The sequence below is a fragment of the Carcharhinus amblyrhynchos genome, chromosome 4, assembly GCF_965287045.1.
Source record: "Carcharhinus amblyrhynchos chromosome 4, sCarAmb.v2.hapA, whole genome shotgun sequence".
Taxonomy (NCBI): domain Eukaryota; kingdom Metazoa; phylum Chordata; class Chondrichthyes; order Carcharhiniformes; family Carcharhinidae; genus Carcharhinus; species Carcharhinus amblyrhynchos.
Genome location: NC_137327.1, coordinates 12,136,671 through 12,152,850, shown reverse-complemented (window position 1 = coordinate 12,152,850; position 16,180 = coordinate 12,136,671). Strand labels below are relative to the sequence as shown.

Genomic DNA, 16,180 nt, shown 5'->3' with positions numbered 1-16,180 from the left:
GATTGTTCTGATCATCCAGGCTGCCTTGCCCAAACATTGGGCCAGAGCCTCAGATGAAATATTGCCGGGAACTAACCATTAAATGAAAACAACATTTTGCATCCCAGAGGTTGTACACTTCTATTGGTGACATGCCCTATCATCAGAGATATTCGTTCCCCACTTTGGGCGACTGTGTCAAATGGATGATGTTGTATTGCCTGCCTGTTTTATACCTCCCTCACTCAGAAGAGATACACAAACAGAAACAAATCCAAAATCACATGTTAATGCTGTCAAAATGGCCACCATCAAACGTGCCTGATTTAATAGCATGGTGGCACAGCGGTTAGCATTGCTGCCTCACAGCACCAGGGACCTGGGATCGATTCCAGCCTTGGGTCACGGTGTAGAGTTTGCACATTCTCCCCATGCTTGCATGGGTTTCCTTCGGATGCTCTGCTTTCCTCCCACAGTCCAAAGGTGTGCAGGTCCAGTGGATTAGCCATGCTGAATTGCCCCTTAGTGTCCAAAGATATGCAGGTTAGGTGGATTGGCCATGCTAAATTGTTGCTTACTATCTAAAGATATGCAGGTTAGGTGGATTGGCCGTGGTAAACTGTCACTTACTGTCTAAAGATATGCAGGTTAGGTGGATTGGCCACGCTAAATTGTTGCTTACTATCTAAAGATATGCAGGTTAGGTGGATTGGCCGTGGTAAACTGTCACTTACTGTCTAAAGATATGCAGGTTAGGTGGATAGGCCACGCAAAATCATTGCTTACTATCTAAAGATATGCAGGTTAAGTGGATTGGTAAATGCACAGGATGAAGGGGATAGGGCAGAGGGACAGCCTGGGTGGGATGCTTTTTTGGTGAGTTGGTATTGACCTGATGGGCCGAATGGCCTCTTTCTGCACTGTAAGGTCTCTATAGATTTTATGGTTCGAGAGAAGTGGAGGAGTTTCTGGACAATGTGCGCCTCCAGGAGAAAACAGTCTGAGTCCCTTCTCCGAAGAACACAGTCGACAGCCCGTTTATCATCGACACTGTTCAAAGCTGCTGCAAATTGACCTCATTCTATCGTTGCCTTGCCCTTGGCTGTCTGACAGACTGAGCTGATCCAGCATCTCACCTGTAAGATAATCTGGTTCACTAGACACCGTCCCTGAATGTGTCATTGTCCTGAGCCAGTGAATTATATGTCTGCTACACAAGGACATTCTTTAATGAAGACACAGGACTGTACAAATGTAGAACAGTTTCAGCAAAGGGGAAGTTCACTCAGCCCATTGTGACTGTGCTGGTTCACTGTAAGAGCAACTCAGCTCGTGTCGCTCCCCCCAGCCTTTCACCGTAACCCTGCAAGTTCATTCTTTCTGATAATTATCCGATTCCTTCCCAATAACCAATGTTGAGTCTGCCTCCACCACAACATACACTGAGAGAATATTTCCCCTAGCAGGGGGGAATCTGGAACCAGGGGGCACAGTTTCAAATAAATAAGATGGAGGTGAGGAGGAACTTCTTCTCTCAGAGGATCATTAGTGTTTGGAATTCTTACCCCCCCCCCCCAATCTCCTCTGCACCCCACCACCACCCCCCCACTTCTACCCCCTGAACCCCAGAGTGAACAGCAAAAACTGAGTTACATAGATTACTGATTGATGAAGGAGTCAAGTGTTATAGGGGGCTAGGGGGAAAGTGGGGTTCAGGCCACAGTCAGGTCAACCATGACTGGCACCAAGTGGCCTTCTCTGCCCCTATTTCTTATCTTCAATCTCAGACTGCACATTCCAGATCCTCACCACACAACATAATAAACAAGTTATTCCTCATATTGTCTTTGGTACTTTAGGAACACACCTTTAAATTATTGCCTTCCAGTTATTGGTCCTTCTGGGACAGTGTCTCCCTATGGAATCTGGCCAGACGCGTAGAACATGTCTATCCAAACTCCTCCCACCTTTTTCTTTAATGAGGACAGCCCTAGATTCTCCAATCTAACCAGAAACTCAAGTCTCTCATCCATTAAACCATTCTTGTGAATCTTTTCTGCGACTCTCTGCAAAGCTTTCACATCATTCCAAACCTCTGCTGTCCAGAAACTGACACAATACTTCAACTGTGGTCGAACTAGCATTGAATAAAGGTTCACCATCGCTTCATAGAACAGAATCCCTACAGTGCAGAATGAGGTCATTCGGCCCATCGAGAGTGCACCAACCACAATCCCACCCAGACCTTCTCCCCATAACTCCACATATTTACTCTGCTGATCTCCCTGACACTAGCTTTGACTAAGGGTCATCTGGACTCAAAATGTCAGCACGGTGGTGCAGTGGTTAGCACTGATGCCTCACAGCGCGAGAGAACCGGGTTTGATTCCTGGCTTGGGTCACTGTCTGTGTGGAGTTTGCACATTCTCCCCGTGTCTGCGTGGGTTTCCTCCGGGTGCCCCAACTTCCTCTCACAGTCTGAAAGACGCGCTGGTTCGGTGCACTGACCTGAACAGGTGCCGGAATGTGGCGATTTGGAGATTTTCAGAGTAACTTCATTGCAGTGTTAATGTAAGGCTACTTGTGACTAATAAATAAACCTTTAACTTTCTTCTCTCTCCTTACAGGTGCTGCCAGACCTGCTGAGATTTTCCAGCACTTTCTCTTTTGGCCCCTGACACCAGGGTCAATTTAGCATGGCCAATCAACCTAACCTGCACATCTGTGGAGTGTGGGAGAAAACCGGAGCACCCAGAGGAAATGGGTAGAACGTGCAAACTCCACACAGACAGTGACCCGAGGTTGAAATTGAAACCGGGTTCCTGGTGCTGTGAGGCAGCAGCGCTAACCACTGTGCCACCGTGCTCTGTGCTGTTATACTCTGTGCCTCTATTTATAAAGCCCAGAATCCTGTACGCTTGAATGCTTTCTCAACCTATCCTGCAACTTCCAACAGTCTGTACACATATACCCAAGGTCCTGCTGCTCCTGCACTCCTGTGTAAATTTGTCCTTTATACGATATTGCCTTTACTCATCCCTCCTACCAGATCGGAACACTTCATGCTTTCCTGTATTAAATTCCACTTACCATCTGCCTGCCCTTTCCAGCTTACCTACATCCTCCAGAAGCCAATCACCATGGTCCTCACAGTTTAGTGTTTTGTGCCATCTGCAAATCTTTAAAATGTGCCCTGCACACCAACATCTGGGCCATTAACACAGACCAAGCAAAGCAGTGATGCCTCGCAGTGCCAAGGACCCAGGTTCAATTCCGGCGTCAGTTCACTGTCTGTGTGGAGTCTGCACATTCTCCCCGTGTCTGCATGGGTTTCCGCCAGATGCTCCAATTTCCTCCCACAGTCTGAAAGACGTGTTGGCTAGGTGGATTGGCCATGCTAAATTCTCCTTCAGTGTACCCGAACAGGTGCCAGAATGTGGCGACTAGGGGATTTTCATGATAAATTCATTGCAGTGTTAAGGTAAGCCTACTTGTGACACTAATAAATAAATACATTTTAAACACCTCTAGTTTGGAAAACAACTGTTCACCATTACTCCAATTTTAATCACCCAGTCAACCTCAGACCCACACAGTTACTGTCCCTCTCATTCTACGATCTCTACTCTTGCTGACAGGTCCATTAGGTGGCACTTTATCAAGTCCATGTCCACCATACAAGCGCATTATCCTCATCACCCACCTGTTACTTCATTGAAAGACTCTGCTAAGTTTGTTAAATGTAATTTTCCTTGAATAAATATGTTCTGGCTTTGTTCATTTCTCCAAATGTTAATTCTTTCCCCCAAATTCTCATTTCTTGAAGCTTGCCCGTCACCAATGTTAAACTGAGTGGCCAGTAACTTGAGCACAACATGTGCAAGCCTCCAGTCCTTAACTGTCCCCCATCTAAAGAAGGAATGAAATTATACCCATTGTCTTCTCGATTTCCAACCTCATTTCCCTCAGTATCCTTGTATTTCATCCAGTAATGGTGTCTTATCAACTTTAAAGCAACCATCATTTCTGAAACTTCCTCGTTATCAATTTTAAGAGCATAAGAACATAAGAAATAGGAGCAGGAGTAGGCCATCTAGCCCTTCGAGCCTGCCCCGCCATTCAATAAGATCATGGCTGATCTGTCGTGGCTCAGTTCCACATTCCCGCCCTCTCCCCATAACCCTTAATCCCCTCTCTTATCAAAAACCCATCAACCCGCGTCTTAAAAATATTTAGCGAGGCAGCCTCCACCACTTCAACTGGCAGAGAGTTCCAGAGATTCACCACCCTTTGAGTGAAGAAGTTCCTCCTCAACTCTGTTCTAAAGCGCCCCCCCTTTATCTTGAGGCTGTGCCCCCTAGTCCTGCTGTCCTTTCTGAGCGGGAAGAGTCTCTCCACCTCTATCCTATCCATCCCATTCATCATCTTATATGTCTCAATGAGATCTCCCCTCATTCTTCTAAACTCTAACGAGTACAAGCCTAGTTTATTCAGCCTCTCCTCATAGCTCAACCCCCTCAACTCCGGTATCAGCCTAGTAAACCTCCTCTGCACTCCCTCCAGGGCCAAAATATCCTTGCGTAAGTGCGGCGGCCAAAACTGCACACAGTACTCCAGCTGCGGCCTCACCAATGCCCTATACAGCTGCAGCAAGACCTCCCTACTTTTATATTCAATCCCCCTCGCGATGAAGGCCAGCATCCCATTCGCCTTCCTGACCACCTGCTGCACCTGCAGGCTGGGTTTTTGCGACTCATGCACAAGGACCCCGAGGTCCCTCTGCACCGTTGCCTGCTGCAGTTTTTCGCCACATAAGTAATAGTCCTTCCTACCATTATTCCTACCAAAGTGGACCACCTCGGACTTGCCAACATTAAATTCCATCTCCAGTTCCTGGCCCATTCGCCCAGCCTATCTAGATCCTTCTGCAGACTCTCCACATCCTCCGCGCAATTTGCCGTTCCACCAATCTTGGTGTCATCAGCAAATTTCGACACCCTGCACTCGGTTCCCTCCTCCAGATCATCTATATAAATGGTAAATAGCTGAGGCCCCAGCACCGACCCCTGGGGCACTCCACTAGTCACTAACCGCCAATCTGAATAGCACCCATTAACCTCCACTCTCTGCCTCCTATTTGACAGCCAATCCTCTATCCACGCTAACACCCTACCCCCAACTCCATGCCCCCAGACCTTCTGCAATAACCTCTTGTGAGGTACCTTGTCAAATGCCTTCTGAAAATCAAGAAAGACCACATCTACCGGCTCTCCTCTATCCACCGCCCTAGACACATCCTCATAGAACTCCAGTAAATTTGTCAGACACGATTTCCCCTTAACAAAACCGTGCTGCGTCTGCTCTATCAAGCAATTCCCCTCAAGATGCCTCGCTATTTCCTCCTTGATGACGGATTCCATCTAGTGTTTCAAGTATCTCCTCTTTCACAATGACTTAGCCAGCATTTTCTTCCTTGCTCAAGACAGACGCAAAGTATTTATTCCAAAGCCAGGCCGCACTCTCTCCCTCCATGTTTAAACCCTCTTTTTGGCACCGAATGGGCTGCAGTGCTCCTCCTACCACCCTTTTACTATTGGTTTGTCTGTCCAGGACATTTGGATTCCCTTTTATATTAGCTGCCAGTCTCTTCTCATACTCCCTCTTTGCTTCCCTTATTTCTCTTTTCATTTCTGTTCTGAATGTTCTGTATTCAGCCTGAGTCTCTCTTGTACTTTCAACTTGTTGCACTCACTTGTTGGTTCATCCTACTCTCTATCTCCACATTATCTAGGCTGCTTTGTCCTTCCTTTACCTTTGTGGGAATACGCCTCGACTGAGTCCTGTAAGGACAGCCCACTTTCCGATAACAGCTATCCCTGGCAATCTTTAATTTCAAATTAGCTGGGCCGGATCTGTTCTCATCTCCTCAAAGTTGACCCTCTTCATTATTTTTATTCTGGATTATTCCTTTCAGTTTTCCCCTTTACGTATTATAATTTACTGCCCCCCTTTCTCGATCCATTTGATTCATCTCATTCCCCAGAACCAGATCCAGAAATACTGTCCTGACATGTGGTTAACTCTTAGCTACCCTTCGAAATGGCCTAGCAAGCCACCCAGTTCAAGGGCACTCAGCAATGGGCAAAAAATGCCAGCCTTGCCTGTGATGCCCGCATCCCATGAAGAAATAAAGAAAATGATCCCATCACCATCTCACTAGGGATACTATCACTGGTTAAATATTTGCTGAACATATTTCAATCGTCTGGTCAGACATGATCAGCTCTGTGCTAAGCACAATGTATTCAGTGGTTTGTTTCCTGTACTTAACCCATAAAAGAGTGGCGAGACAGGGTTGGGCAGGATTTGGGTGAACTGCCACTCACAGCAATGATAGAGGGACCTTTAACCTTGATGGGATGACGTGCCACTGCAATAAGCAAACAGCGCCGCACTCATTTTCTGACTGATTCCTTTGGTATACACATCAGCATTGTCTGAGGGAACAGGTGGGCATCCTAACGTCCAACCTCTGCTAAAAGCACTTCAAAACTAACCACGAGACTGTGCCAGAAAATCATAGTATCACTGAATCCTACAGTGCAGAAGGAGACCATTCGCCCCATAGAGTCCATACTGACAACAATCCCACCAGGCTCTATCCCCATAATGCCATGTATTTACCCTAGCAGCACAGTAGCACAGTGATTAGCACTGCTGCTTTACAGCACCAGACACCCGACTTTCATTTCCCAGCTTGGGTCCCTGTCTGTGTGGACTCTGCACGTTCTCCCCGTGTCTGCATGGGTTTCCTCCGGGTGCTCCGGTTTCCTCTCACATTCTGAAAAAAAATGCTGGTTAGGTGCACTGACCCAAACAGGTGCCAGACTGTGGCAACTAAGGGAATTTCACATTAACTTCATTGCAGTATTAACGTAAGCCTTACTTGTGACCTTTACTTTACTTTACTATAGCTAGTCCCCCTGACACTGAAGGACAATTTAGCGTGTCCAATCCACCTAACCTGCACATCTTTGGACTGTGGAAGGGAACCGGAGCACCTGGAGAAAACCCTCACAGACATGGCAAGAGTGTGCCACATACAGTGACCCAAGCTGGGAATCGAACCCGGGTGCTAACCACTGTGCCACCATGACAGCCCCACAACCTATCTTGTCCTCAGATTTTTCCTGAGGAAAGCAATCAGTGGCTCCCCTTAATGGTACAGAGGAGGAACAGTGCCAGGAGGCTCTCTCCAACACCTTGGCACAGTGGCACAGTGGTTAGCACTGCTGCCTCACAATTCCAGGGATCCTGGTTCGATTCCGGCCTTGGGTGACTGTAAGCATGGAGTTTGCACATTCTCCCCATGTTTGTGTGGGTTTCCTCCGGTTTCTTCCCAAAAACGTGCAGGTTAGGTGGATTGGCCATGCTACATTGCTCCTTAGTGTCCCAAGATATGTTGGTTAGGTGGGGATTGGTGGGGTAAATATCTGGGGTTATGGGGAAACAGCTGGGTAAGATGCTGTATCGGGGGGTCGGTGCAGACTCAATGGAGCTGAAAGGGCCTTCTTGTGCACTGCAGGGATTCTGGGGATTCTACCACCCACACTGTATCTCCCCCCTCAACCAAGCCCCAGTCCCCTCACCCTCACCCTCACCCCCCCCCCCCCCCCCCCCACCTTCCCCTACACTGCCAATCATCGATCCTTCACTTGCTGAACTCTGCCAGGTGGGGGCTCTGTTTCAGCCTCAGCTCCCCTGGATGCTGTGACCACCTGCTCGAACTGAATGTGGACTGGGATCGAGCTTTGCAGCGATAGTTGACCTGACTGTCAAAGAATAGTTACTTGAACTGGCACCTGGGAACTATATATTGGCACCCAGAAGAATGAACTGGGTGAAAGCTACACAACATGTTTTACATAACGGACCAGAATTCACTGCATGTAACACAGATAGGCTATGGCTTAGAGTAATGAAGGTGCTTCACTCACTTGGGAGGTATCGCGTTGTACAGAGTGTAGGCCTCGCCATTGACTAAGTTGTTCACATCAAGCACCACCAGGTTAGTGAGGAGCTGACACGCTGTCTGATTACTGAAAGTCACATTCTGAAAAGGAAAACTCTTATTAGGTGGTTTCCTCACAGTAGACGGCCATCTTAACCCATGTAGGGCCCAGAGCAGACGGCTCAAAGCAAACCAAAGCAGAGCCTCAGCTGCCACTGGTCTCTACAGCCGGGTTTGAGCGCTGGGATCAACACCAGAATCAGGAAAGAAATAGCCGGTTTCTCTGTGAGGTTCAGAAATACACACACACACACACCGCCTAAAGAGGACATGAGCCTGTAATAATCAGATCATTCCGATGATCAACGACTAAATGAGCAGTTGCAATTTTAAAAGGATATCTTCTAAAATAGATCCCTGTGAGACAATCTAAACACATCTGTTGCTCAATATTGCAGAATAAATAAATGTTGAATGCATGATGACATTTGAAAGTGTGGCCAAAAATGATTGTGGAAGAGGAGAATTTTATATAAAGGATTAGAGTAACTCTACAAGCCTGATTATCCCATTCAATAAAATAATGGATGATCCTCCAACTTCCCACACTATCCCTATACCCCTTCATTTCCTTAGTATCCGAACATCTAACGTAGAAACTAGAATAAGGAGTAGGCCATTCGGCCCTTTGAGCGTGCTCCACCATTCATTTGATCACGGGTTGATCATCAAATTCAATGTCCTGATCCTCCCCTTCTTCCCATATCCCTTGATCCCTCTAGCCCTAAGAGCTATATCTAATTTCTTCTTGAAATCACACAACGTTTTGGCCTCAACTACTTTCCACACATTCGCCACCCTCTGGGTGAAGAAATTTCTCCTCACCTCCGTCCTAAACAGCAGACTCCTTACCCAGAGACTTTGAATGAGAAATGAACCCACAACCTCCTAACGTAGAGACAACCCACTGATCCACAACAGAGACCTGAGGGATCTAAAAGATTCCACAGTCAGCTCCAATCGACAATGGTTTCATGGTCATCAGTAGATTCTTAATTCCAAATTTTTTTTTTATTGAATTGAAATTCCACCATCTGCCACGAAGGGATTTGAACACGGATCCCCAGAACATTAGCTGAGTTTCTAGATTAATAGCATAGTGATAATACCACTAGGCTTCTAGGCCTCCCTGTTTTATTGAGACTTCTCCTCAGTAACTACTCCATAGCCAGACACCAGGGAACACAGCTCTTTATTCAGTCTACTCACTCCACAATGTTGACTGCCTGGACTCTGGGCGGATCCCAACCAGCTCTCTCCACACCTGAAGCCACATGACCCATTCCCTTAAAGGGGCTATGCCCCAACATACCTCACACTTGGATTTGAGGGAGCAAAAGTGGCAGCAGGCCCCAGATGGGAAGTTTTGCTGGGATGAGTGGCCTCAGGGAGCTTGAGGAAGTGGTTGACCAAACCAATGAATTACAGATGAATGGAAAATCAAAAACAGTTGTGGTTTGAAAATGCGGTTTGCAATTTGTTCACCTTTGGTTTCAGCAGGGCAAGATCTTAACATCTGCCGCACCTTAACCCCAGGTTCCTTTAGCCTTTGCAAAGGTACTGACACACTTGGATGTCTTTAATGTTCTCCAGAGACATTTCTGCGTATTGTTCTCCCCCCCACTCAATTTTCCTCTTCTAACAATGGTTCCCAATCTGCATCAGTGGGTTCGCATAATTACACAAAGCAGGTCAGAGTGGAAAACTGAGTACTCTCTGAACTGGAGATTACTGTGAATGTTAAAATAGCACAAGCCAAATGAGAATCACGTTACATGGAAGATAAAACTCATCAGTCTTTGTGGTTTCAAAGCTATAACTTACTGAGCAGGCCAGGTAACTTGCTTGAAGGTTCATTTCATACCAAATGGAATCTGGCAACCTTCCTGCTCGAGACTGAAACAAAATGTTACTGACATTCAATCTTACATCGGAAGGAATAGATAATGTGGCAGTTTCCATCTCCCCTGTTACCACCCATTCCCCTGGTCAGTTCTCTGAAGATGTGCAGGTTCCGGTGGATTGGGCATGCTAAATTACTGTCCCAAGATGTGTAGGCAAGAGGGATTATGGATGGCGCAGTGGTTAGCACTGCTGCCTCACAATGCCAGGGTCCCGGGTTCGACTCCCGGCTTGGGTCACTGTCTGTGCGGAGCCTGCACATTCTCCCCATCTCTGCATGGGTTTCTTCCGGGTGCTCCAGTTTCCTCCCACAGTCTGAAAGATGTGCTAGTTAGGTGCATTGGCCATGCTAAATTCTCCCTCAGTGTACCCGAACAGGCGCCGGAGTGTGGCGACTCGGGGATTTTCACACAACCTTCATTGCAGTGTTAATGTAAGCCTACTTGTGACGCTAATAAATAAACTCATAAACTTAAACTTAAAACTTAGCCATGACCAATGCTATGGGGATTGGGGTAATGTGGGCCTTGGTAAGATGTTCTGTTGGGGAGTCGGTGTTGAGCATTCCAAGTTGAGGATTCAATCATGGTCAGGAACTTTGCAGCAGGACCTGCACGGTAAGATTGTAGATCGGGCAGGACTGGACTTCGATGTTGTGAAGATACAAGGCTGTTATCTCAGGAAACACGTAGACCATCTGAGGAGCAGTGACGGACACAGGGATTCAACAAGGAACAACTGCCATAAACTTGAAGATGCCGGGATCGGTTACTGGGATTCTGGTTGGAAATAAAGGACCTTAGCAACCTCGGGGGGGGGTTACGATAACTGAGGAACCAGCACCCCCAAGGAGGAGCTGGACCTTGGATTGGTGAGTTTGTCTTTTGCATCCGTCTGGCCTAATTCTTCAAAAAGCCTACCACAGAACTGAGGCATTCTACCAGAGTCCAAAAGTCTGTGGACCAACTAAACTTATGATGAGTTTTTTCCCTGGAGTATTCTTGCTGCCCTTTATTTAAGAATTGTCTGCCTACGCTAATGATGTTATTTGTTTCCTCCATACGTGAATTCTGGAGTTGGGGGAGCGGTGGGGGAGGAAAAGGAGGAAGGGGTGTGTTTGCGTGGCCCTTTTAAGTTCCCTGAGGGCCGAACCCTATGGATTGTCTAGGCGGGGAGTTGAGCTAATCGGGAACAAGGGTGTGTATCCCCGAGTGAGGAGATCCCACAGTTGGAGATTGGGAGGAGAGTTGTATAGTTGTGTGGTTGACTCTTTCTGCCCTTCTGTTTTAAATACTTATTTATCATTGGCAATAAATCCCTTGTTACTTTGAGCTACATTGAATCATCCTCGATTTATCACATCAATGATGCACTCTCCCCTCATCAAAGTAGGCAGTCACTCTTTATCAGTTGAATTCCTTTAGCCAAGCAGCACTGAAGCTGATGAGAGCCCTGTAAACACTGTCTTTTCAAAGGTTGGTTAGTGCAACAGAGAATCCAAACCTGGGACCTTCCTCTCAACTGTCTGAACATTAAGCGTAGACAGGGTCATGGGTGGAAGAGGGAACTCCCAATGTTAGAATGGCGGTGCGGGCTCGTTAGGCCAAAGGGCCTGTTTCCCGTGCTGTGTTGTTCTTTGTTCTCCATGTTACATGGCAGATTGGGGTGCAGTTCCCCAACGGGGAGCTCAGATGTATAAAAGTTGCGCCAGCAGTTGAGATTGCTTTTAATTGGTGCATCGGCTCTCTGTTCCACCCAGACCACGTCACGCTGGGGCACATTTCCCAGAGTACATAACTCCCTCTCCCTCTCAATCCCTGTATTCCTTTCATACCCATAAATCTGTTCAACTCAATATTTAATGACTGAACATCCAATCAATATACATTGTGCAGAATTATTTCAATTGTAAAACATGAAACGTAGAAATTTAGCCTCTGTCTGAGTGCCGTTTTGTCCCTCGTGAGTCTACATTTAAAGCTACATAAAAAGAAAAACAAGATGAATCAATACTTACTGGTAGTTTAGTGTTTCCAAAGCAGAGACCTCCTTTCTGAAATAAAAGTCACAATTTAATTACAGAATACTAGAAATTAATAAACTTATAAAGGGCAATCCTGACCATCCTGAGATCGCAGATACACTTTCTCACCAAAGGACAGTAACGTGAATTCCCCCTCATTCTTTCGATCAAGGTTTCAGTCTCCCCCCAGGGAAACTTGTTAAATATGAGCAAGATATATTTATATTTCCCAAGGTGAAGTAAAATCGGAGATGGGGGAGTGGGGATGGTTGTTAATCCAAGCGCCTGCTAGAATGGGTCTCCAAGTGGCGTAAGCGGAGGTAGGCCTAGCCAATGGAGACTTACGCAAGTGATGGCTCGTTGTGAGTGTCAGTTTTGGTTCAGTGGGTAGTGTTTCAGCCGTCCCTCCCTTCGAGGCGAGTGTCTACTCAGCCTTGACTCAGTGGGTAGTGTTGTCATCTGCCCCATAATTCACACTGGCATGTCCACCTGAGGTTTGTATGATCCCGCCTGAGGCCAACGGGGAATGCCGTTCTCTGAGTCTCACCCGCTCTGATTCTGGGGTGATAAAATTCCAGCCATGATGTCTATTTCAGGAAGGGTTACCACTCCTGCCTCTGAGTCAGAAGGTTGTGGGTTCAAGTCCTAATCCCAACATTTGAGCACACAAGCTAGGCTAACGGTACCGCCAGGTACTGCAGCGCAATCCGTTGGAGGAGATATTCAATCAATTGTTCACAAGGGAAGATAGAAATATACAGTCACCGTAAAGCTATAACAGACCAGCTGGTCCAACCCATCCATGTCAGCACTTGCCCTCCCTGCAAGCAAACAGCAAGAGTCAGATTTACCCGCCCTGTTTCTGAAAACCATTGTCTGCCAGTTTAATTTCATCTTAAATATCAACATTGCTTCTGCCACACCCATTAATCCTGGAAGTAAATTCCACATCCTCACAAGAAACTTCCTCTCTGTGCTAAATCGCAGACATTTAAATCTCAGTCTTTAGCCACACAACTCCTGTAACTGAGCTGCTTCAACATATCCCCCTACTATCTTCTCATACTTTTAAACATTTTTTTTATTTTATGAGATGTAGGTGTCACTGGCTCAACCAGTGTTTATTGCCCATCCTTTATTGCTCTTGAGAATGTGCTGACTCACTTTCTTGAATCACTGCAGCTTATGCAGGGTGCCACGGTGGCACAGTGGTTAGCACTGCTGCCTCACAGCGCCAGGACCCGGGTTCAATTCCAGCTCCCAGTCACTGTCTATGTTGAATCTGCATGTTCTCCCAGTCCCTGCATGGTTTTCTCCGGGTGCTCTGGTTTCCTCCCACAGTCCAGGTTGGATGGAATGGCCATGCTAAATTGCCCCTTAGTGTCTAAAGACGTGTAGGTGCATGGGAATAGGGCAAAAGGGAGAACAAAAAGTCGATGCAGAGTTAATGGGCTGAATAGCCTCTTCTGCACTGTCGGGATTCGATGGTACGGCCACAATGCTGTTAGGGAGGGAGTTCTGTTTATTATGTTACTGCATAATCTGCTTTGCTCAAATTAAAAGGGACTCACCTTTATACTTCCTCAAGCCAGGCAGAATTTTATTTGGGCAAAACCGTGTCCACTGTCTGAGTTTAACGAGTATTCTGCTTGGACACATCTGGTGATTCCAACAAGAATAAATCACTTACCAGGTTGGCAGGAGGACATGAACAACTGTCAGTAGCCAAAATGAAAGTTTCGTGGCAGGGTACACACCTAACGGAGAAACAAAGAATGAAGATAAAATTGGAACTGATCCAAAATCTGCTGCATCTGTTCACAAAATAAAGAAACGAGGCACACAGATGGAAAATGACAGTAGTAATATGCTGTATTACAGGGGGGGGGTCAGTTTAGCTCAGTTGGCTGGCCCCCTGGTTTATGGTGCAGAGTGACGTTAACGATGCGGGTTCAATTCCCATACGGGATTGAGGAAATCCTCGCGGACACAAGAACGTGCAAACTCCACGCAGACAGGGACCCAACCTGGGAATTGAACCTGGGTCCCTGGAGCTCTGAGGCAGTACAGCTAACATCTCTGCCACCGAAAAGAGAGGGTGCAGCATGTAGTGTTACAGTCATAACTAGGGTGTACAGAAAGATCAACTTAATATAAGGAAGGTCCATTCAAACGTCTGATGGCAGTAGGGAAGCTGCTCTTGAGTTGGCTGGTACATGGCCTCAGAATTTTCCCGACGGAAGAAGGTGGAAGAGAGAATGTCCGGGGTGCATGGGTGGTCCTTGATTATGCTGGCTGCTTTTCCGAGGCAGCAAGAAGTGTAGATGGAGTCAATGGATGGTAGCATGGTTGGCGTGATGGACTGGGCTACTGGGTTAGTTTGACTCCGCGATAGTTCTATAGCTTACTGACTCTCAGTATGTGATCTTACATCTGAGATATGGCCACACGGAGAAATACCGGGTGGGAGCCAAAGCTTGTAGATCTCTATCCAGGCAGAGTCAGCATCTAGCTCGCGTTGTTTGGGATGGACAGGGGGAAATAAAGGAAAGAGAAGAAAAGTCCCGGGACAATAAACTGTACGGAAAAACATCTTGAATGGCTCAGTCATGTTTATATACAAGTTCAAATACGAACAAATAACTCATAAGATGGTGAGACACTTACATGTTGCCCAAAGCGTTTGGCACTGTCTTGTTGGGGCAGGTTTGACAGCTTGCTGTCTTCATGGCCAGGTTTTCCACTGTAAAAAGGAAACTCTGTGAGTTCTCTCCGACTCCAAATTGGACAGAATTAGTGAATTAGAGCAATTTTCTCCCATCCCTCAGAATGACAGCCTCAAACGTAAATCAAGGCTATCAATGTTTCTCACTTGCTTTTTTTCATCCTCTTCCACTTGCAAAACTACCCACAAAAAAGAGACCCACTGGAATGGTGGAGTTAGCAATCCCTGCAGTCTGTGTATAATTAATCTTTTATATAAAAAGCCTGAGGACCCTGGTGCAGTTCACGATGTGTGGGCTGGCCAGCTTTGGATCGTGCAACAGTTCCAAAGCTGCAGCTCAGCATTGGGAAGGAGAAACCACAGAGGATGACTGCCGGTTGTCGGGAATCGTGTGCGCACATTCAAGCCAGCAGTAATAAAAACATACCTTGAACTTTTCCATCATTTCGACATGACTGGCATTCTGCACACGTCAAACAGAGTTTCTTGTCCACCGACACAACTTGATCCTGAACAGTGAGCAGAAGTTACCAGTTAATCCACAGTGCAGAAGAAGACCATTTGGCCCATCGAGTCTGCAACGACAACATTCCCACCCAGGCCCTCTCCCCATAACCCCACATATTTACCCTGCTAATCTCCCTGACACTAAGGGGCAATTTATCACGGCCAATTCACCTAACCCATACAGTGAGAGGAAACCGAAGAGTCTGGAGGAAACCCACACAGACACGGGGAGGATGTGCAAACTCCACACAGACAGTGACCCGAGGATGGAATTGAACCCGGGTTCTTGGTGCTGTGAGGCAGCAGTGCTAACTACTGTGCCATCGTGCCATCCCATACTTATTAATAATACAATATAATAATTATTATTATTTGCACATCATGCAAGAATTGTCAGATGCCTTTACTGTCACATTCCAGCCTTGGATGTGACCAGATACTGGGTGTGATTCACATCAGTGAGACTAGGTTGAAGACCACAAGACAGAGAAATGCATTAGACCGGAATTACACTGGCAGGGTTGATCCCATCAGCATAGAGGTATCTGCAGTTCAACTGCCTGAGAATGGTAAAGATTTGATTTTGATTTGATTCATTATTGTCACATGTATTGGGATACAGTGAAAAGTATTGCTTCTTGCTATACAGACAAAACATATCACATATAGCGTACATAGGGGAGAAAGAAAGGAGAGGATGCAGAATGTAGTGTTACAGTCATAGCTAGGAGTAAGAGAACAATCAACTTAATATTTGGTAGGTCCATTCAAAAGTCTGACAGCAGCAGGGAAGAAGCTGTTCTTGAGTCGGTTAATATGTGACCTGAGACTTTTGTATCTTTTTCCCAACCAGAGAAGATGGAAGAGAGAGTGTCCGGGGTGCATGCGGTCCTTGATTATGCTGGCTGCTTTTCCAAGACAGCGGGAAACGTAAACAGTGTCAATGCCTGGTAGGCTGGTTTGATGGATGGAC

The 16,180-nt window shown here is 46.5% G+C and overlaps 1 protein-coding gene across 1 annotated transcript in view; it reads right to left on the bottom strand.

The window, feature by feature from the left end:
• LOC145342508 (meckelin-like) overlaps positions 1–16,180 on the bottom strand; it is a 92,248-nt gene that overhangs the window by 64,510 nt on the left and 11,558 nt on the right. Inside the window, exons 3-8 of the mRNA XM_080188070.1 lie at positions 15,128–15,209; positions 14,643–14,718; positions 13,666–13,732; positions 11,970–12,005; positions 9,875–9,946; positions 7,977–8,092 (exon numbers count right to left, since the gene is read on the bottom strand). Coding sequence (XP_080044196.1) covers positions 7,977–8,092; positions 9,875–9,946; positions 11,970–12,005; positions 13,666–13,732; positions 14,643–14,718; positions 15,128–15,209 — 449 coding nt within the window. The remainder of the gene's footprint in view (positions 1–7,976; positions 8,093–9,874; positions 9,947–11,969; positions 12,006–13,665; positions 13,733–14,642; positions 14,719–15,127; positions 15,210–16,180) is intronic.